The 22,136-nt window shown below is 47.1% G+C and overlaps 1 protein-coding gene across 1 annotated transcript; it reads right to left on the bottom strand.

Moving 5' to 3' along the window:
* Window positions 1-1,930: 1,930 nt before the first annotated feature.
* LOC115098321 (olfactory receptor 6N1-like) lies at window positions 1,931-2,887 on the bottom strand. Its single transcript, XM_029614860.1, has one exon. The coding sequence runs from the start codon at window positions 2,885-2,887 to the stop codon at window positions 1,931-1,933; it is 957 nt and encodes a 318-aa protein (XP_029470720.1).
* Window positions 2,888-22,136: the final 19,249 nt, after the last annotated feature.

Here is a 22,136-nt window from a genome sequence, read left to right as displayed (position 1 = left end):
GTCAGTAAGATTTAACTGCAATGTATCTTCAAAGTAGTTTGTACAGGTCAGAAATAACAAGGCCTTTATGAAGCATGTACCAAAGTATAAATGCAACTACAAGGTATTCAGTTTAGCTGAATGTATTACCCTTCATCTAGTCTAGAAAAAAATATGTTTATTATAAAATATAATAACTGTAAGTGTACATAAGATATATCAGATGCACCAGTAAGAGAAGTAATGAGTAATTAGAATTATAACCAATCATAATAGGGTTTGAACATGATGTAAAAATGGAGAAGCATAAAAGCAAACAGGAAAAGGATAACAACACTGCCAATACGCAGGAGTCAGGACTGGGAAAAGAGCAATGTCAGTCTGGCCATCCCTTTGTGTCTGCTGTCATTTGAACAGGCCTTGGTGAGATAAAGATACACTTTCCCTTTTTTTTCTTCTGGAAACTGATTTGGTTCTAGTGTTCATGATTATACAGAATAAAGGTACACACATTTATTACTGCACGTTTGGTTTGCTGTTTTTATTGTCTGGCGGTACTCTGTTGGCATTGGGATTAAAATTTCTGGCATGGTTTAAGGATTTTAGACCAACACAGTGCGCTTGACTACAGGATGCATTCTGTGTATTTGGCTGCATCTCAGATTCCTAGAGGGATGTATGCCAGTGAGATTTACTACAGCTGACTTCTTTTAAAATTTATTTATTTATTTATTTATTTATTTATTTTGAATTCTTATATACCGACATTCTTGCAGGATTTACAAATCATATCGGTTTACAATACAACAGAACAATCGCGTCTAAGGCGTTACATCAAAACATAGCGTCAAAAGAATATAATAACAGAACAATCGCGGCTAGGGCGTAACATTAGAACATAACGTCTAGTAGAATATATAAATATGAGTACATAAGAACACTTGGAACGGAACAAATAGGGTCTTTAAGGAGCATTGGTACATTAGAACATTTAAATCATTAATAGTAACCTTAACTTTAGCACTAAGTAGGATAATACGGGTTAACTTAGAGTAACAGATGGCACAGGGTGTGGAGAGAGGGACAGGGCAATGGGTAGAGATAAGAGGTGAGGAGGGGACAAGAGATAAGATGGAAGTAAGAGCTGTGGGTCAGGAAGAAAAGAGAGAGGAACAGGTTAAAATAGTTGGGGAAGGGGAGATCCTAGAACAGGTTAAAATAGTTGGGGAAGGGGAAGGGGAGATCCTAGAACCCAATTATGTCTTGTTATGTCCTTCAACCAGTGTCCGAGTGGTCTTGGGATTCCAGGAAGGCTTGTCTGAAAAGCCATGTTTTGAGGTGTTTCTTAAATGTTTAATGGCCAGGTTCTTGTCGAAGCTCCGGTGGCAGAGAGTTCCAGAGGGTGGGCCCTGCTGCCGAAATAGCACGCTTTCTTAGTGTGGATTTGACCGGTGGGGCGTATAATGATCCTTTGTATGCGTTTCTAATTGGTCTGTCTGATGTATGAGGACGGAGTTGAGTGCTTAGTTTAAGATGGGCGATGCCATGAATGTCCTTGTGTATCATCATTAATGCTTTGAAGGTGCTCCTAGATTTAATGGGAAGCCAGTGAAGGAAATGAAGGATGGGCGTGATGTGGGCTCTTTTGTTTGAGTTGGTAAGTATCCTAGCCGCGGCATTCTGGATCATCTGTAGGGGTTTGATAGTTGTCGCTGGGAGCCCTAGCAGGAGAGAATTGCAGTAGTCTAACTTTGTGAGCATAATTGATTGAACTACTAAATGGAAGTCCCTAAAATGCAAACTGAAACAATTAAATAAAAAATTGCTTGTGAGAACACAGGCTTATACTATTAACAAACCCCTTAATGTACATTCAAAAAGCCCTAGCAGTTAGTACACTTCATAGAATATAAGCTCCATCCATGAGTTTTCTAGTACTTTCTTAAAATATTCAGGTCAGACGCCTTATACATTCAGATGAAATCTTGCTGCTGAAGACCTTTTTCAGGGCTGCCTTGACCTCATTGTTCCTCAGGCTGTAGATAAGGGGATTCAGCATGGGTGTCAGCACAGTGTACACCAAAGAGAGCAGTTCTTCCCAGTCAGAGAAGTAGCTGGAAGACGGTTTCATGTAAATTAAGAGGGAAGTTGAGAAAAAGATGCAAACCACAGTGAGGTGAGATGCACAGGTGGAGAAGACCTTCTTCCTGCCTTGGGAAGAATGGATCTTAAGAATTGTTGAAATGATCCATGCGTATGATATCACTATGAGCAGACAGGGAAGGATGCCAACCAAGATATCACCTACAGTCAGCATGACCTTATTGATACTAATGTCCCCGCAGGCCAACTTGAACAGTGGCGGGATGTCACAGAAGAAGTTGGCAATGGTTTTGGCCCCACAGAAGCGCAATCTGGAGGTCAAGAGAATCAATGCTAGGAAATTAAAGAAGCCACTAAGCCAACAGGTGACAGCCAGGGACATGCAAACCGTCCCACTCATCATGGTTCTGTAGTGCAACGGTCTGCAGATTGCTACATACCGGTCGTAGGCCATCACTGTCAGAAGCAGACATTCCACCGCACCCAGGAAATGAAAGAAGCAAATCTGCAGCAAGCAACTGCCAACCGATAGCCACTTCACCCGTGCCAAAGAAACACTTAGGATGGTGGGAAAGGTGACCGAGGTGTAGAAGATCTCCACAAGGGACAGGTTGCAGAGGAAAAAGTACATGGGGGTGTGCAGGCGAGAGTCCAGTTTGACAAGAGAGATGATGAGGGCATTTCCCACTTGGCTTATAAGGTAGAACATCAACAGCAATGTGAAAAAGAGTTTTGGATAGTTCAGAAGACTTAAATGCCCCACCAAGACAAATTCTGTAACAAAAGTTTCATTTTCCTCATTCATTATTCCAGTATTTTATCTACAGGAGAGATAAAATGGTGTCATAGAAAGCAATGTAGCACAGAGGAATAAGCACATACCTGTTAAACCAAGAGACACCAAGTGCCATCCACCTTTCACCCTCCACTGCTCACTGTTTGATGTTCAGGAACTTACTTCCTCTCTCTGTGCATAAATTCAGATTGTAAGCTCGCCCCTTTCCATCTTTCTCTATTTCTATTGATAAAATCTCATCCTCCCAGCCCCCTCAATCCATAATCTTATGGTCATCTTTGACTCTGCTCTCTCCTCCTCTATACACACATCCTCTGCAAAAACATGTCATTTTTTATCTTGGACATCACCAAAATCCATCCCTTCCTTTCAAAATACACTACTAAAATCCTTCTCACCTCACTCAGCACCTCCTCCTTAGACTACTGCAACCTGCTCCTCACAGGTCTCCCACTGAGCCATGTCTCTCCAGTACAATCTATTTAAAATTCAGCTGTATAACTTACACATAGTTACACATTGTTAGCTTCTATCTTAGAAGTTACCACCCAGGAAAAAGATCTGGGCGTCATACTTGATATTACATTGAAATCATCAGCTCAGTGTGCTGTGGCAGTCAAAAAAGCAAACAGAATGTTAGTAATTATTAGGAGGGGAATTTCATAATGCCTCTGTATCACTCCATGGTGAGACCACACCTTTAATACTGTATGCACTTCTGGTCCCCACATCTCAAAAAAAGATATAATTACACTGGAGAAAGTAGAGAGAAGGGCGACCAAAATGATAAAGTGCATGGAACAGCTCCCCTATATGGAAAGGCTGAAGAGGCTAGGGCTATTCAGCTTGGAGAAGAGACAGCTGAGGGGGCGGGTTATGATAGAGGTCTACAAAATCATGAAAGTACTTGAATGAGTAAATGTGAATTATTTATTTACTCTTTCAGATAATACAAAGATTGGGGGGTACTCAATGAAGTTAGCAAGTAGCACATTTAAAACATATTGGAAAAAATTATTTTTCACTCAAAGCACAATTAAGCTCTGGAATTCATTGCTAGAGGATGTGGTTAAGGCAGTTAGTGCAGCTGGGTTTAAAAAAGATTTGGATAAGTTCCTGGAGAAGTCCATAAACTGCTAGTAATCAATAGGGAATAGCCACTGCTTGTTGTTGGCAGTAATAGTGTGGGATCTATTTAATGTTTGGATACTTTCCAGGTACTTGTGACTTGGATTGGCCAGTGTTAGAAACAGGATACTGGGCTTCATGGACCCTTGGTCTGACCCAGTATGGCATATATTATGTTCTTATGTTCTTCTTCCAATGTCTCTATGACCACGTATCTAACCCCTCTTCTCATCACAACATTGGCTCTCCATCTGCTTCTGTACACATTCAACTCCTCCTTGCCTCTCTTTCCTTATCTGTCCCTGCACCCTTGCTTGCAAACTCTGTTCATTAGGGAAGTACGTCATGCTCCCTCCCTGGCTATATTCACATACAGCCTAAAAAACACCTTTTTGAGGCTGCTTTTAAATCTTAATCCCTGCTTTCTTTCATCATAATCTTATTGGTTTTAACCTTGTTTTAATAATAAATAAAATTCCTGAAGCCTCATATTTGTACTGTCTATGTGTCTTGACTAGACTGTAAGCTCCATAGAGCAGGGATGGTCTGTTATATGTATCTGTACAGCTGTATTTGTCTAGAAGCACCATAGAAGTGATAAATAGTAGTATGGGATAGGGAGCAATTTAAGCATGTGAATTTTCATATACAGTTCTGTGAACACTGTTGATGTTGCTAAAATTGCAAGCAGAAAATATATAAACTTGCATCATCAGATAAAGGGGTTATTTCAGATTTGATGTTTGCTTGTTTTATGTTCTATTTAATTGTGTGCACAAAATCTGCTTTACAGTGGAAGACTATCATAAGAATGTATAAAATGCAAAAACATTTTTTTAAATTTAAATGGCAAATATTTTATTTTGGGTTTGTTTTATTTTGGGGAAGGCTGAAAATGTCATACACTCCTCAAAACTTGAAAGATTTAAAGAAATGAAAATTAGCTTTGTTTCAGAATTTCAGACTCATATAGGACTCATATAAAGAAAAGACCGAAAAGCACATCACACTAGGTTTGATTCACACGTGGCAATTTGGACTTGAACTACAGTCATATGTTTGGTATTGGTAAATAAGGATGTGCAGCCAAAAAAAAAAATTCATTTATTTTGTTTTATTCTATTTGGGGGGCTTTTTTATTACATTTTATTTCATTTTATGTCATTTCATTTTAGTGCACACTAAATTGAATTAGCATGTGCTAAATGGGAATTAAGATGCATTAGAAAAACTAAGTGTGTGCTAATTCAATTTCGTGCACATTAAAAAAAATGTATGCACTAAAAAATGTGTGTGCACAAATGAAACAAAATTTAAAAAAATGACAGCATATCCCTATTGCTAAATATCTACTGTCATAAAAGGGAATATCAGGCTGCTATTCAGTTCCGAAGCTTTCATAAATATGTTGGGAAGGGTCTAAAAAATGTAATTTAGAGCATGAAGGAAGCAAAGGCCATTTATAATTGCCATTGTTTGGCTCTTCTCAACCTCCGCTGGTGCCTGCAGACGGCCATTCACTCATCTAGATTAGTAGTTTTTATCCACCTTCCTTTGACCTTGACCCCATATTCTAGGGATGTGCAGAGCAAAATTTTATGTTCATATTTCTTATGTCCGAAAGTGGGTCCCACTTGCGGCCAATATGGACATAAAAAAAATCTAATGAGTTGGGTATATGTACATATGTCGCCCATTAAAGTCAATGGGGGAAGGATTTCCAGCCTATTTTTGGCTGCAGAATTGTGGTTTTCTTATCAATTGGCCCAGGAGAGAGTTCCCTTTCCTTTGTGCAGGGAAGTACTCCCTGGAAAGGGTCCACCCCTAGAGTTGTGTGTACCCGGGGTTTACATTGGCGTCCAGTGAATATCGTTGGCGTCTAGTGAATTCCGTTGGCGTCTAGTGAATTCAGACGGTACTTACGCACTTCAGCAGATGACAAAGGAATTGGAGGATCTCTCAGAAATAAGAATACGTGTGGGAATACAAGGTCTGGATGAACAGGCAGGCACAGCAATGGAGTTAAAACAGCAGTAGGAACACAAGGCCTGGATGAACAGGCACTTCATTCGAGGACAGAGGTCAATCCCAGCTAGGGACACAAGGCCTGCATGAACAGGCACAGGAACTAGGTTAAAACACTGGTAGCTCGCCAGCATCTTTCTGATGCATGCTAGAATATTGGCAGCGGTATGGGCATGGTCCGTCAGGTGGGTGTGCAGTAAAGCCCACCTCCACCCTCATGCTTGTTCAGGGAAGGACTCCCTGGAACGGGTCCACCCCTAGAGTTGTGTGTACCCGGTGTTTACATTGGCGTCCAGTGAATATCGTTGGCGTCTAGTGAATTCCGTTGGCGTCTAGTGAATTCAGACTGTACTTACGCACTTCAGCTGATGACAAACGAATTGGAGCCTAGGATCTCTCACAAATAAGAATACGTGTGGGAACACAAGGCCTGGATGAACAGGTACATCATTCGAGGACAGAGGTCAATTCCAGCTAGGGACACAAGGCCTGCATGAACAGGCACAGCAACCAGGTTAAAACACTTGTGGGAACACAAGGCCTGGATGAACAGGCACAGCCACTGAGTTAAAACACCTGTGGGAACACAAGGCCTGGATGAACAGGCACCGCCACTGAGTTAAAACACCTGTGGGAACACAAGGCCCGGAAGAATGGGTACAGCAACTGAGTTAAAACACCTGTGGGAACACAAGGCCGGGATGAAGAGGCGCAGCAGTCGAGCACAGAGGTCGATCCCAGCTAGGGACACAAGGCCTGGATGAAGAGGCACATCATTCGAGGACAGAGTTCAATCACAGCTAGGGACACAAGCCGCGGAGGAAAAGACACTAACCAGGATCCTCCAAGCCCTCATTTTCTCCAAATTAGACTACTGCAACTCTACATTTCTTGGACTCCCTTCCTCATACACAAAACCACTCCAAATGGTTCAAAACGCAGCAGCCCGTCTACTAACAAACACTAGGAAAAGAGACCACATTTCCCCAGTCCTAAAAGACCTCCACTGGTTACCAATTCAGTTCAGAGTCATTTACAAATCCATCACCTTGATATACAAAATCTTTCACCAACACACCATAATCGACCTACAAATTCCTCTCCGTTTATACAAATGCACAAGACCGACCAGGGAAGCCTACAGAGGATGCCTCCTTGTTCCACCCTCCAAAACCACTTATCACAGCACCTTTAGAGATTGAGCCCTTTCCACAGCAGGTCCACCGTTATGGAACTCCATCCCCCCAGATCTCAGAAATGAACCTTGCCTCCTAACCTTTCGGAAAAGACTCAAGACATGGCTTTTCAGGCAAGCCTTCCCGAACTGCACCTAACACACACCATCAATAAATTCTCAGCTCAGAAGCTGTATATATTGGACGCCATATTTGTAATGTACTCTTGTATATTTTTATATTCTACACATGTATATAATTAACCTCCTCTATCCCTCTTTATTTCTTACACTCCCAGTTCATAGCCCCAGTTAATTGTAACTGCATCTCTTCACCACGTGTATTTATGTTATAGGTTGTTTTCTTTGCACCCCTGTTTTCTGTAAAGCGACATCATGTGAACGATTTCATGAATGCCGGTATAAAAAAACCTTAAATAAATAAAATAAATAAGTAAGTACCGCAAGGGAAAGTTGAAAACAACTTTGAAGAGGGAGTTCAAGAGGGCGTGAAATTGTAAAGAGGTAAATGGGTGGGGTCCGTGCAGTCCGCCCGCAGGATTCAACCCGGCGGGTTCGGTCGGACCGGGGTTTCGGCGGATCCCCCACCCCCACCCCTTTCGCGGGGGGTGGGGGAGGGGCGGGGAACGCCTCCCGGACGGCCCCGGCCCCCGCAGGGTGCATTTCCTCTGCGGCGGTGCGCCGCGACCGGCTACGGTTCGGCTGGGAAGGCCCAGGGGGGGCAGGTGGCCCGCTGCTCCAGCGGCGCGTGTTATAGCCCCCCCTCCCGGCGTTTCCTCCTTCCCCTTTGGCAACTGTTAACTTGTCTTAACCTCATTCACTACATCTATGCAGACGATGTTCAGATTCTTATTCCCATAACAGAATCTATTAACAAACTTGGCTATTCTTACAAGCCTTCCCTGATCCTTCAAACTTTCACTAGATAAGTAAAGCTACTCAGCTTTCAATATGGAACTTCGCCCCTCCAATATTCTCCTCATTTAGCTACCCTACTTATGCACTTCAGAAAATGACAAAGGAATTGGAAGATCTCTCAGAAATAATAATACGTGTGGGAACACAAGGTCTGGATGAACAGGCAGGCACAGCAATGGACTTAAAACACCAGTAGGAACACTAGGCCTGGATGAAGAGGCACATCATTCTAGGACAGAGGTCAATCCCACCTATGGACACAAGCCGCGGAGGAAAAGAAACTAACCAGGATTCCCTCCGTAACGGCGAGTGAAGAGGGAAGAGCCCAGCGCCGAATCCCCGCTCGTCCGGCGGGCGCGGGAAATGTGGCGTACGGAAGATCGCCTCTCTGGCGCCGCTCGGGGCCCCAAGTCCTTCTCATCAAGCCTCAGCCCGCGGACGGTGTTAGGCCGGTAGCGGCCCCCGGCGCTCCGGGACCGGGTTTTCTCGTAGTCTGTTTGTTTGGGAATGCAGGCCAAAGTGGGTGGTAAACTCCATCTAAGGTTAAATACCATTTCCGGCGCGTGTTATTGCCCCCCCCCCCCCCCCCCGGCAGCAGCTTCGCCATTTCCCCCGCCGTTTCCTCCTTCCCCTTTGCCAACTGTTAAGTAGTCAACCTCATTCACTACATCTATGCAGACGATGTTCAGATTCTTATTCCCATAACAGAATCTATTAACAAAGCCATCGCACTTTGGAACAACAGCTTACAAGCCATCACTAATCTCCTCAACAGTCAAAGCATGAGATCTTATTAAGAAACTGACATTATCCTCAACAAATTCTTACTCCTAGCAAAACCTATACCAAGTAAGTACACAGGGGTCTGTATTTTCATACCCCATTGCTTGCTGTTTGAATACCGCTCTTGCCGTACCGACCCGCAGGGTCCACCTAGGGACACAAGCTGTGGAGGAAAAGAAACTAACCAGGATTCCCTCAGTAACGGCGAGTGAAGAGGGAAGAGCCCAGCGCCGAATCCCCGCCTGTCCGGCGGGCGCGGGAAATGTGGCATACGGAAGACCGGCTCCCCAGCGCCGCTCGGGGGCCCAAGTCCTTCTGATGGAGGATCAGCCGGCGGACGGTGTTAGGCCGGTAGTGGCCCCCCAATAAAACCACCAAAGACTGCTTCTATAAACTGCAAGTTTAAAAAAGGATAAGACCACTCTTCCACGCCAAACACTTCAGAACCATCCTCCAAGCCCTCATTTTCTACTACTGCAACTCTACATTACTTGGACTCCCTTCCTCATACACGAAACCACTCCAAATGGTTGAAAACGCAGCAGCCCGTCTACTAACAAACACTAGGAAAGGAGGCCACATTTCCCCAGTCCTAAAAGACCTCCACTGGTTACCAATTCAGTTCAGAGTCATTTACAAATCCATCACCTTGATATAAAAAATCATTCACCAACACACCATTATCGACCTACAAATTCCTCTCCGTTTATTCAAATGCACAAGACCGACCAGGGAAGCCTACAGCGGATGCAATGCCGGTATAAATAAATAAAATAAATAAATAAAATCAATAAGTACGTAAGGGAAAGTTGAAAACAACTTTCAAGAGCGAGTTCAAAAGGGCGGGAAACCGTTAAGAGTTAAACGGGTGGGGTGCGTGCAGTCCGCCTGGAGGATTGAACCCGGCGGCGGGTTCGGTGGGACCGGGGGTGGTTTCGGCGCATCCCCCACCCCTTTCGCGGGGGGGCGGGGAACGCCTCCCGGACGGCCCCGGCCCCGTCCAGGAATAAAAAAATAAAGTAAAGCAATAAAATCAATAAGTACGTAAGGGAAAGTTGAAAACAACTTTCAAGAGCGAGTTCAAAAGGGCGGGAAACCGTTAAGAGTTAAACGGGTGGGGTGCGTGCAGTCCGCCTGGAGGATTGAACCCGGCGGCGGGTTCGGTGGGACCGGGGGTGGTTTCGGCGCATCCCCCACCCCTTTCGCGGGGGGGCGGGGAACGCCTCCCGGACAGCCCCGGCCCCGTCCAGGAATAAAAAAAATTAAGTAAATATATAAAATCAATAAGTACGTAAGGGAAAGTTGAAAACAACTTTCAAGAGCGAGTTCAAAAGGGCGGGAAACCGTTAAGAGTTAAACGGGTGAGGTGCGTGCAGTCCGCGGCCCCGGCCCTGTCCAGGAATAAAAAAATAAAGTAAATATATAAAATCAATAAGTACGTAAGGGAAAGTTGAAAACAACTTTCAAGAGCGAGTTCAAAAGGGCGGGAAACCGTTAAGAGTTAAACGGGTGGGGTGCGTGCAGTCCGCGGCCCCGGCCCCGTCCAGGAATAAAAAAATAAAGTAAATATATAAAATCAATAAGTACGTAAGGGAAAGTTGAAAACAACTTTCAAGAGCGAGTTCAAAAGGGCGGGAAACCGTTAAGAGTTAAACGGGTGGGGTGCGTGCAGTCCGCCTGGAGGATTGAACCCGGCGGCGGGTTCGGTGGGACTGGGGGTGGTTTCGGCGCATCCCCCACCCCTTTCGCGGGGGGGGGGCGGGGAACGCCTCCCGGACGGCCCCGGCCCCGTCCAGGAATAAAAAAAATTAAGTAAATATATAAAATCAATAAGTACGTAAGGGAAAGTTGAAAACAACTTTCAAGAGCGAGTTCAAAAGGGCGGGAAACCGTTAAGAGTTAAACGGGTGAGGTGCGTGCAGTCCGCGGCCCCGGCCCCGTCCAGGAATAAAAAAATAAAGTAAATATATAAAATCAATAAGTACGTAAGGGAAAGTTGAAAACAACTTTCAAGAGCGAGTTCAAAAGGGCGGGAAACCGTTAAGAGGTAAACGGGTGGGGTGCGTGCAGTCCGCCTGGAGGATTCAACCCGGCGGCGGGTTCGGTGGGACCGGGGGTGGTTTCGGCGCATCCCCCACCCCTTTCGCGGGGGGGCGGGGAACGCCTCCCGGACGGCCCCGGCCCCGTCCAGGAATAAAAAAAATAAAGTAAAGCAGTAAAATCAATAAGTACGTAAGGGAAAGTTGAAAACAACTTTCAAGAGCGAGTTCAAAAGGGCGGGAAACCGTTAAGAGTTAAACGGGTGAGGTGCGTGCAGTCCGCGGCCCCGGCCCCGTCCAGGAATAAAAAAATAAAGTAAATATATAAAATCAATAAGTACGTAAGGGAAAGTTGAAAACAACTTTCAAGAGCGAGTTCAAAAGGGCGGGAAACCGTTAAGAGTTAAACGGGTGAGGTGCGTGCAGTCCGCGGCCCCGGCCCCGTCCAGGAATAAAAAAATAAAGTAAATATATAAAATCAATAAGTACGTAAGGGAAAGTTGAAAACAACTTTCAAGAGCGAGTTCAAAAGGGCGGGAAACCGTTAAGAGTTAAACGGGTGGGGTGCGTGCAGTCCGCCTGGAGGATTGAACCCGGCGGCGGGTTCGGTGGGACCGGGGGTGGTTTCGGCGCATCCCCCACCCCTTTCGCGGGGGGGCGGGGAACGCCTCCCGGACGGCCCCGGCCCCGTCCAGGAATAAAAAAAATTAAGTAAATATATAAAATCAATAAGTACGTAAGGGAAAGTTGAAAACAACTTTCAAGAGCGAGTTCAAAAGGGCGGGAAACCGTTAAGAGTTAAACGGGTGAGGTGCGTGCAGTCCGCGGCCCCGGCCCCGTCCAGGAATAAAAAAATAAAGTAAATATATAAAATCAATAAGTACGTAAGGGAAAGTTGAAAACAACTTTCAAGAGCGAGTTCAAAAGGGCGGGAAACCGTTAAGAGGTAAACGGGTGGGGTGCGTGCAGTCCGCCTGGAGGATTCAACCCGGCGGCGGGTTCGGTGGGACCGGGGGTGGTTTCGGCGCATCCCCCACCCCTTTCGCGGGGGGGGCGGGGAACGCCTCCCGGACGGCCCCGGCCCCGTCCAGGAATAAAAAAAATAAAGTAAAGCAGTAAAATCAATAAGTACGTAAGGGAAAGTTGAAAACAACTTTCAAGAGCGAGTTCAAAAGGGCGGGAAACCGTTAAGAGTTAAACGGGTGAGGTGCGTGCAGTCCGCGGCCCCGGCCCCGTCCAGGAATAAAAAAATAAAGTAAATATATAAAATCAATAAGTACGTAAGGGAAAGTTGAAAACAACTTTCAAGAGCGAGTTCAAAAGGGCGGGAAACCGTTAAGAGTTAAACGGGTGGGGTGCGTGCAGTCCGCCTGGAGGATTGAACCCGGCGGCGGGTTCGAAGGGACCGGGGGTGGTTTCGGCGCATCCCCCACCCCTTTCGCGGGGGGGGCGGGGAACGCCTCCCGGACGGCCCCGGCCCCGTCCAGGAATAAAAAAAATTAAGTAAATATATAAAATCAATAAGTACGTAAGGGAAAGTTGAAAACAACTTTCAAGAGCGAGTTCAAAAGGGCGGGAAACCGTTAAGAGGTAAACGGGTGGGGTGCGTGCAGTCCGCCTGGAGGATTCAACCCGGCGGCGGGTTCGGTGGGACCGGGGGGGCTTTCGGCGCATCCCCCACCCCTTTCGCGGGGGGGCGGGGAACGCCTCCCGGACGGCCGCAGGGCGCATTTCCTCCGCGGCGGAGCGCCGCAACCGGCTCCGTGTCGGCTGGGAAGGCCCAGGGGGGGCAGGTGGCCCGCCGCTCCGGCGGCGCGTGTTATAGCCCCCCCTGGCAGCAGCTTTGCCGTTACCCCCGCCGTTTCCTCCTTCCCCTTTGCCAACTGTTAAGTAGTCTTAACCTCATTCACTACATCTATGCAGACGATGTTCAGATTCTTATTCCCATAACAGAATCTATTAAGAAAGCCATCGCACTTTGGAACAACAGCTTACAAGCCGAAGCCACCACTAATCTCCTCAACAGTCTAAACCTGGTCCTCAATGCCTCTAAAACTAAACTCCTCTTCATTTCCTACAAGCAAGAAAACCTCCCATCTCAGATCCATCACAAACACCTTCTCACCCACAACCATGTGAGAGACCTGGGAGTAATTATAGACAACCGTCTTGACCTAAAGAATATGATCCAAACCACAACTGTAAGATATAATATTATATCTTAATGGGCCTCGACAAAGGAAACTCTTTCCTATTGATCTTGTTAGACCTTTCCGCAGCGTTCGACACGGTCAACCACGCCATCCTCCTAAACCAGCTTTCGTCCATAGGAATCAGCGGCACCGTCCGATCCTGGTTCAAAACGTTTCTCGATAACAGAGGTTACAAAGTTAAACTCCAAAACAAGGAATCCTCAAGATTTGACTCTGTCATAGGAGTCCCTCAAGGTTCTTGATTATCTCCGACCCTATTTAATATCTATCTTCTTCCTCTCTGCCAACTTCTTACCGACCTCAATCTAAAGTACTTCCTTTACGCAGATGATATTGAAATCATCATCCATATCAAAGACACATACTCTAAAACTCTTGACTACTGGGAAACATGCCACCAGAAAATCAAACAAGTAGTAAACAACCTACACCTCATCTTAAACTCATCCAAGACAGAAATCCTACTCATCTCTCCTGAAAACAATATCTCCAACACTACTCTTCCCACCAACCTACCTACCACACAAGTTACAGACTTAGGAGTGATAATAGACAACCGGCTAAACTTCAAGGCACATATCAACAAAACAACCAAAGACTGCTTCTATAAACTCCAGGTTCGGAAGAGGATAAGACCTCTTTTCCATGCTCAAGACTTCAGAACGATCATCCAAGCAGTCATTTTTGCGAAATTAGACTACTGCAGTTCCCTATTGCTAGGTCTGCCCTCATCCTATTCCAAACCACTACAGATGGTTCAAAATTCAGCAGCCCGATTACTAACAGGCGCAAGAAAGAGAGACCACATATCTCCCATTCTGAAAGAGTTACATTGGCTACCCGTCCACTTCCGTATCATCTATAAAGCCATATGTGTCATCTTCAAAACTATTCATCAACGCATCTTATGCACTTTAGCTGATGACAAAGGAATCGGAAAATCTCTCAGAAATAAGAATACGCGTGGGAACACAAGGTCTGGATGAACAGGCACATCATTTGAGGACAGATGTCAATCCCAGCTAGGGACACAAGCAGCGTAGGAAAAGAAACTAACCAGGATTCCCTCAGTAACGGCGAGTGAAGAGGGAAGAGCCCAGCGCCGAATCTCCGCCACTCCGGGTTCGGGGATCTGAACCCGACTCCCTTTCGATCGGCCGAGGACGACGGAGGCCATCGCCCGTCCCTTCCGAACGGCGCTCGCCTATCTGTTAGGACCGGCTGACCCATGTTGAACTGCTGTTCACATGGAACCCTTCTCCACTTCGGCCTTGAAGAAGAATGCTCAGTCTGTTTAAAAGAACAAAATTAACGGACCCACTCAAGGAATATGCTCAGTCTGTTTAAAATAAGAAAATTAACGGACCCACTCTGAAGGTCAATGCTCAGTCTGTTTAAAAGAACAAAATTAACGGACCCACTCAAGGACTATGCTCAGTCTGTTTAAAAGAACACAATTAACGGACCCACTCTGAAGGTCAATGCTCAGTCTGTTTAAAATAGCAATATCAACAGACCCACTCTGAAGGACAATGCTCAGTCTGTTTAAAATAACAAAATGGAACTGCCCAGCTAGGGACACAAGGCCTGGAGGAACAGGCACATCATTGGTGGACAGAGGTCAATCCCGGCTAGGGACACAAGGCCTGGAGGGACAGGCAGGCACAGCAATGGAGTTAAAACACCAGTAGAAACACAATGGCTGGAGGTACAGGCAGGAACAGCAACGGAGTTAAAACACTTGTGGGAACACAAGGCCTGGAGGAACAGGCACATCATTGGTGGACAGAGGTCAATCCCGGCTAGGGACACAAGGCCTGGAGGGACAGGCAGGCACAGCAATGGAGTTAAAACACCAGTAGAAACACAATGGCTGGAGGTACAGGCAGGAACAGCAACGGAGTTAAAACACTTGTGGGAACACAAGGCCTGGAGGAACAGGCACATCATTGGAGGACAGAGGTCAATCCCAGCTAGGGACACAAGTCGCATAGGAAAAGAAACTGACCAGGATTCCCTCAGTAACGGCGAGTGAAGAGGGAAGAGCCCAGCGCCGATTCTCCACCACTCCGGGTTCGTGGATCTGAACCCGACTCCCTTTCGATCGGCCGAGGACGACGGAGGCCATCGCCCGTCCCTTCCGAACGGCGCTCGCCTATCTGTTAGGACCGGCTGACCCATGTTGAACTGCTGTTCACATGGAACCCTTCTCCACTTCGGCCTTGAAGAAGAAAGCTCAGTCTGTTTAAAATAAGAAAATTAACGGACCCACTCTGAAGGTCAATGCTCAGTCTGTTTAAAATAGCAATATCAACAGACCCACTCTGAAGGACAATGCTCAGTCTGTTTAAAATAACAAAATGGAACTGCCCAGCTAGGGACACAAGGCCTGGAGGTACAGGCAGGAACAGCAACGGAGTTAAAACACTTGTGGGAACACTAGGGCTGCACAGTAGATGCCGGTCAGACACAGCGATTCATGTCAAGAACATGTGCTGCAGTGCTTACTGCTTACATTATCTTGAGCATAGGAGGCAATTGGAACTGCTGCAAGGCTCCTTTCAATAGCTTTTATTCATCTTGCCATTCACAAGGAAAATCGGGAAAGCCAAGCACTGGCAGGTTTACTTTCAAAAACACTAGCATTTCCATCAAGACCGGTGAAAGCCTTGAGCGGTGAGGGCTCATGATATCCCCTGTCATTGAAAAAACACGTTCACTGGGCACACTTGTTGGTGGACATGACAGATATCCTTCAGCCACTTTGGCTAGGTGTGGCCAGACAGTGGACTTGTGTGCCCAATATGCCAGCGGATCTGTCTGCGTATTCTCTATCGGCTCTGAGAGATACCGTTTCACTGACAGCTCTGCTGCTGTCTCCTCCTGTGCTTGGGAGGGCTGAGAGTCACTCAATCCAGTTACTTTCTCTCTCGCCTGTTGCACTACTGATGTATCTTTATGGCCAACATGCCTTGGGCGTTCTGACGTTGAGGTGGAGGCACTAGTAATAGTATCTGTCACTGACACAGTCCTTCTCCTGCCAGGGATAGCAGCAGCACAACTCTGTGACGTGCCTGCTGTTTCCACCTGTGCTTCAAGCCTAATCTGTCTCCGCCTATGGTGCTCCTGTTCACGGACCTGTGCTAACAACAGCTCCTTCACAAATGACAGACAATTGGTCTGTAGGGCGATTTTACCTTTCACACGGGGATCACAGACAGAGGCGAGCATGTATGTGCTGTCCTCTGTTAAAGGCCTTAATCTGTCTTTCACCTGCTGCTGCAAAACGTCCACACACTGCAGCACCTCAGCAGTCATTCCCTCTTGCCGTTTAATGCCTTCCAAATGGTCATCCAGGAATTTCACTATAGGGATGATGTCAGCCAAGGTGGAACTTCTGGAACTCAGCTCCTCCGTGACGTCCTTGAAGGGCTGCAGGATTTTTAACAGCTGACTCATGACTAACCAATCGTGATGCCCTAGGGGATTCTGTACACCTATGTCTATTGTACCAGAAAGTTCATGAAGGGGTGTCTGCAGCTCCAATAACCTCTCCAGCATCATAAAGGTGGAATTCCACCGGGTGGGAACGTCTTGAATGAGACGCTTCTCGGGCATATCCAAAGCAGTCTGATTTTCTCGGAGAACCTGCCCCGCCCTGACACTTCTGTGGAAGTGTGCTGCTATGTTCCTGCACTTGTGTATTAACCGACGCAGGTATTCAGTCTCCTTGTCCTTGGACTCCAAGCCCAAACCTGACTTCACTACCAGATGCAGAGTGTGTGCAAAACATCGGATGTTCTTAAACCGCCCATCGCTTATTGCCTTAACCATGTTTGCACCGTTGTCTGTGACAAAAAAGCCTGCCCGCGTTTTACTGTCTCGCTGGTGTACTTTCCAGCTCGCCAGCATCTTTCTGATGCATGCTAGAATATTGGCAGCGGTATGGGAATGGTCCGTCAGGTGGGTGTTCAGTAAAGCCCACCTCCACCCTGATGCTTGTTCAGTAATAGAGCTGCTGGCTGCCCCTGCCTCTGCCATGTCCCACCAGTGTGCTGTCAGAGAGAGGTAAGAGTGTGCAGCATTCATGGCGGTCCAGATATCGCAGGTGAAATGCACTCTTCCGTCTGCCTTACCTAGCAGTGCTTGCACGCGACTGACACAGTGCTTGTACAGGCTGGGGATGACCTTTCTACTAAATGTGGTTCTGGAGGGGACTTTGTAATTTGGAAGTACGACCTTCAAGAAACGTTTGAAACCCACATTCTCAACTAACTGCAGGGGCTGGTCATCAAGGGCAATCATTTCCCCAATGCTCCTGGTTACTACTTTTGCGGCTGCCTGCCTCCTACCCCGGGATAGCGTTACCGCACTCCACCCCATTTCCTCCATGGTGCATTGTCGCTTCTCCCACATGTCAGTGGGTTTATGGCCTGCCGCCTGACTGCTAGAAGGGTATGAGGGCGTGGGCTGACTCTGCTGCTTTCCTACCACTGCACCCTGGTTGGAAGGGGAAGGGGTCCCCTGACGGAAAATGCTACCATCCCCAGATGGCAGTAATCTTGTTGGGTGTTGCCTCTTAACATGATACTCCATGCCAAAATTTGACAGATGTCCCAGTTGCTTGCCTCTGCTAATATCCCTGGCACAGTAATTACACCGAGCATAACGCGGGTCTTCTGTCACTTTAAAATGTGCCCAGATCGCAGATTTCTTTTGTGATCCTCCTCTCTTTCCCGCCCTGGGGGTGGATGGTGGCACTGGAGTTGAGGTACTACTGGGTGTGGGTGGTGCACCCACTGCACCCGGCGAAGCAATGCCAGCGGGGGCAACAGTCACCCTCTGTCTCCCTTCTGACAGCTCTTCCTCCTCCTCGATATCAGTGGAATGTCTCCCCTGCCGCAGATTTCTGGAGGTGGAGGCTAAAACAGGACTAACTGACAATTCTACCGAAGATTGCTCAGGTATAACATCTTCCGTTTCTGATGAGAATCCCATCCAAGAAGATTCTTCTTCTGAATCAGAAGCTAACAGTGCCAGCGCTACCTTGTCACCGCAAAGTTTTGCAGGACACTTCTGTCCCCTGGCTGCTCTTGGGTGTGTAACTTTTGTCTGGCTAGACTCTGCCTCCTCTTCACTCTCCTCCAAAACTACAGTGCCAGAAACAGGTGCTGGCGATTGCAAAGTTTCATGGTCTGATTTCTTTTTTTTTGCCATGGAACTGCCATCCCCTACAAAGACGTTTGATTGCGACAGTTGCCTTTTTACCTGTACTGGTGGTGTTGCGCTGGTGTCTTTTGCGGTGCCTCCGCTGCCATTCCCACTAAGTCGCTTGCATCTCCCTTTCCCTGACATTATGGATTTAATGTCAATGAGTACTAGTGGTAACACTGCCCACTGTCCCACAATAATAATGTTCGGTCAGTTTAAAATAACTAAATTAACAGACCCACTCAAGAAGAATGCTCAGTCTGTTTAAAATAACAAAATGAACGGACCAAGTCAAGGACAATGCGGTTAAGTCTGTTTAAAAATAGCAGATTGAACAGACTCGCTGAAGGCCAATCTTCACTCTGTTTATGCCCACTGCCTGCCTGGCAATGCACGGAATGTGTCTGTCTGTGTGTGTGCAGTGAGTGCACAGAGAACAAGCTTCCTTTTCAGTAGATATGAGGCAGGGTACTCCCAGCCCTGGAACTGCTGCCCACCCAGCACTGAACCACTCAAGGACAATGCGGTTAAGTCTGTTTAAAAATAGCAAATGTAACAGACTCGCTGAAGGGCAATGTTCACTCTGTTTACAATGCCCACTGCCTCACTGCCTGCCTGGCAATGCACGGAATGTGTCTGTCTGTGTGCACTGCAGTGCACATAGAACTAAAGTAGATATGAGGCAGGGTACTCCCAGCACTGGAACTGCTGCCCACCCAGCACTGAACCACTGAAGGAGAATGTGTTCACTCTGTTTACAATGCCCACTGCCTCACTGCCTGCCTGGCAATGCACGGAATGTGTCTGTGTGTGTGCAGTGAGTGCACAGAGAACAAGCTTCCTTTTCAGTAGATATGAGGCAGGGTACTCCCAGCCCTGGAACTGCTGCCCAGTGCCCACCCAGCACTGAACCACTCAAGGAGAATGCTTTTAAGTCTGTTTAAAAATAGCAAATGTAACAGACTCGCTGAAGGGCAATGTTCACTCTGTTTACAATGCCCACTGCCTCACTGTCTGCCTGGCAATGCACGGAATGTGTCTGTCTGTGTGCACTGCAGTGCACATAGAACTAAAGTAGATATGAGGCAGGGTACTCCCAGCCCTGGAACTGCTGCCCAGTGCCCACCCAGCACTGAACCACTCAAGGAGAATGCTTTTAAGTCTGTTTAAAAATAGCAAATGTAACAGACTCGCTGAAGGGCAATGTTCACTCTGTTTACAATGCCCACTGCCTCACTGTCTGCCTGGCAATGCACGGAATGTGTCTGTCTGTGTGCACTGCAGTGCACATAGAACTAAAGTATATATGAGGCAGGGTACTCCCAGCCCTGGAACTGCTGCCCAGTGCCCACCCAGCACTGAACCACTCAAGGAGAATGCTTTTAAGTCTGTTTAAAAATAGCAAATGTAACAGACTCGCTGAAGGGCAATGTTCACTCTGTTTACAATGCCCACTGCCTCACTGTCTGCCTGGCAATGCACGGAATGTGTCTGTCTGTGTGCACTGCAGTGCACATAGAACTAAAGTAGATATGAGGCAGAGTACTCCCAGCCCTGGAAATGCTGCCCAGTGCCCACCCAGCACTGAACCACTCAAGGAGAATGCTTTTAAGTCTGTTTAAAAATAGCAAATGTAACAGACTCGCTGAAGGGCAATGTTCACTCTGTTTACAATGCCCACTGCCTCACTGCCTGCCTGGCAATGCACGGAATGTGTCTGTCTGTGTGCACTGCAGTGCACATAGAACTAAAGTAGATATGAGGCAGGGTACTCCCAGCACTGGAACTGCTGCCCACCCAGCACTGAACCACTGAAGGAGAATGTGTTCACTCTGTTTACAATGCCCACTGCCTCACTGCCTGCCTGGCAATGCACGGAATGTGTCTGTGTGTGTGCAGTGAGTGCACAGAGAACAAGCTTCCTTTTCAGTAGATATGAGGCAGGGTACTCCCAGCCCTGGAACTGCTGCCCACCCAGCACTGAACCACTCAAGGACAATGCGGTTAAGTCTGTTTAAAAATAGCAAATGTAACAGACTCGCTGAAGGGCAATGTTCACTCTGTTTACAATGCCCACTGCCTCACTGCCTGCCTGGCAATGCACGGAATGTGTCTGTCTGTGTGCACTGCAGTGCACATAGAACTAAAGTAGATATGAGGCAGGGTACTCCCAGCACTGGAACTGCTGCCCACCCAGCACTGAACCACTGAAGGAGAATGTGTTCACTCTGTTTACAATGCCCACTGCCTCACTGCCTGCCTGGCAATGCACGGAATGTGTCTGTGTGTGTGCAGTGAGTGCACAGAGAACAAGCTTCCTTTTCAGTAGATATGAGGCAGGGTACTCCCAGCCCTGGAACTGCTGCCCAGTGCCCACCCAGCACTGAACCACTCAAGGAGAATGCTTTTAAGTCTGTTTAAAAATAGCAAATGTAACAGACTCGCTGAAGGGCAATGTTCACTCTGTTTACAATGCCCACTGCCTCACTGCCTGCCTGGCAATGCACGGAATGTGTCTGTCTGTGTGCACTGCAGTGCACATAGAACTAAAGTAGATATGAGGCAGGGTACTCCCAGCACTGGAACTGCTGCCCACCCAGCACTGAACCACTGAAGGAGAATGTGTTCACTCTGTTTACAATGCCCACTGCCTCACTGCCTGCCTGGCAATGCACGGAATGTGTCTGTGTGTGTGCAGTGAGTGCACAGAGAACAAGCTTCCTTTTCAGTAGATATGAGGCAGGGTACTCCCAGCCCTGGAACTGCTGCCCAGTGCCCACCCAGCACTGAACCACTCAAGGAGAATGCTTTTAAGTCTGTTTAAAAATAGCAAATGTAACAGACTCGCTGAAGGGCAATGTTCACTCTGTTTACAATGCCCACTGCCTCACTGTCTGCCTGGCAATGCACGGAATGTGTCTGTCTGTGTGCACTGCAGTGCACATAGAACTAAAGTAGATATGAGGCAGGGTACTCCCAGCCCTGGAACTGCTGCCCAGTGCCCACCCAGCACTGAACCACTCAAGGAGAATGCTTTTAAGTCTGTTTAAAAATAGCAAATGTAACAGACTCGCTGAAGGGCAATGTTCACTCTGTTTACAATGCCCACTGCCTCACTGTCTGCCTGGCAATGCACGGAATGTGTCTGTCTGTGTGCACTGCAGTGCACATAGAACTAAAGTATATATGAGGCAGGGTATTCCCAGCCCTGGAACTGCTGCCCAGTGCCCACCCAGCACTGAACCACTCAAGGAGAATGCTTTTAAGTCTGTTTAAAAATAGCAAATGTAACAGACTCGCTGAAGGGCAATGTTCACTCTGTTTACAATGCCCACTGCCTCACTGTCTGCCTGGCAATGCACGGAATGTGTCTGTCTGTGTGCACTGCAGTGCACATAGAACTAAAGTAGATATGAGGCAGAGTACTCCCAGCCCTGGAAATGCTGCCCAGTGCCCACCCAGCACTGAACCACTCAAGGAGAATGCTTTTAAGTCTGTTTAAAAATAGCAAATGTAACAGACTCGCTGAAGGGCAATGTTCACTCTGTTTACAATGCCCACTGCCTCACTGTCTGCCTGGCAATGCACGGAATGTGTCTGTCTGTGTGCACTGCAGTGCACATAGAACTAAAGTAGATATGAGGCAGAGTACTCCCAGCCCTGGAAATGCTGCCCAGTGCCCACCCAGCACTGAACCACTCAAGGAGAATGCTTTTAAGTCTGTTTAAAAATAGCAAATGTAACAG

The sequence above is a fragment of the Rhinatrema bivittatum genome, chromosome 1 (genome assembly GCF_901001135.1).
Source record: "Rhinatrema bivittatum chromosome 1, aRhiBiv1.1, whole genome shotgun sequence".
Lineage (NCBI taxonomy): Eukaryota > Metazoa > Chordata > Amphibia > Gymnophiona > Rhinatrematidae > Rhinatrema > Rhinatrema bivittatum.
This window is presented reverse-complemented; position numbering and strand designations above follow the sequence as displayed.

What these genes read in the sequence shown, in the direction of transcription:
- LOC115098321 (XM_029614860.1), bottom strand. Translation starts at nt 2,887, where the DNA reads ATGAATGAGGAAAATGAAACTTTTGTTACAGAATTTGTCTTGGTGGGG.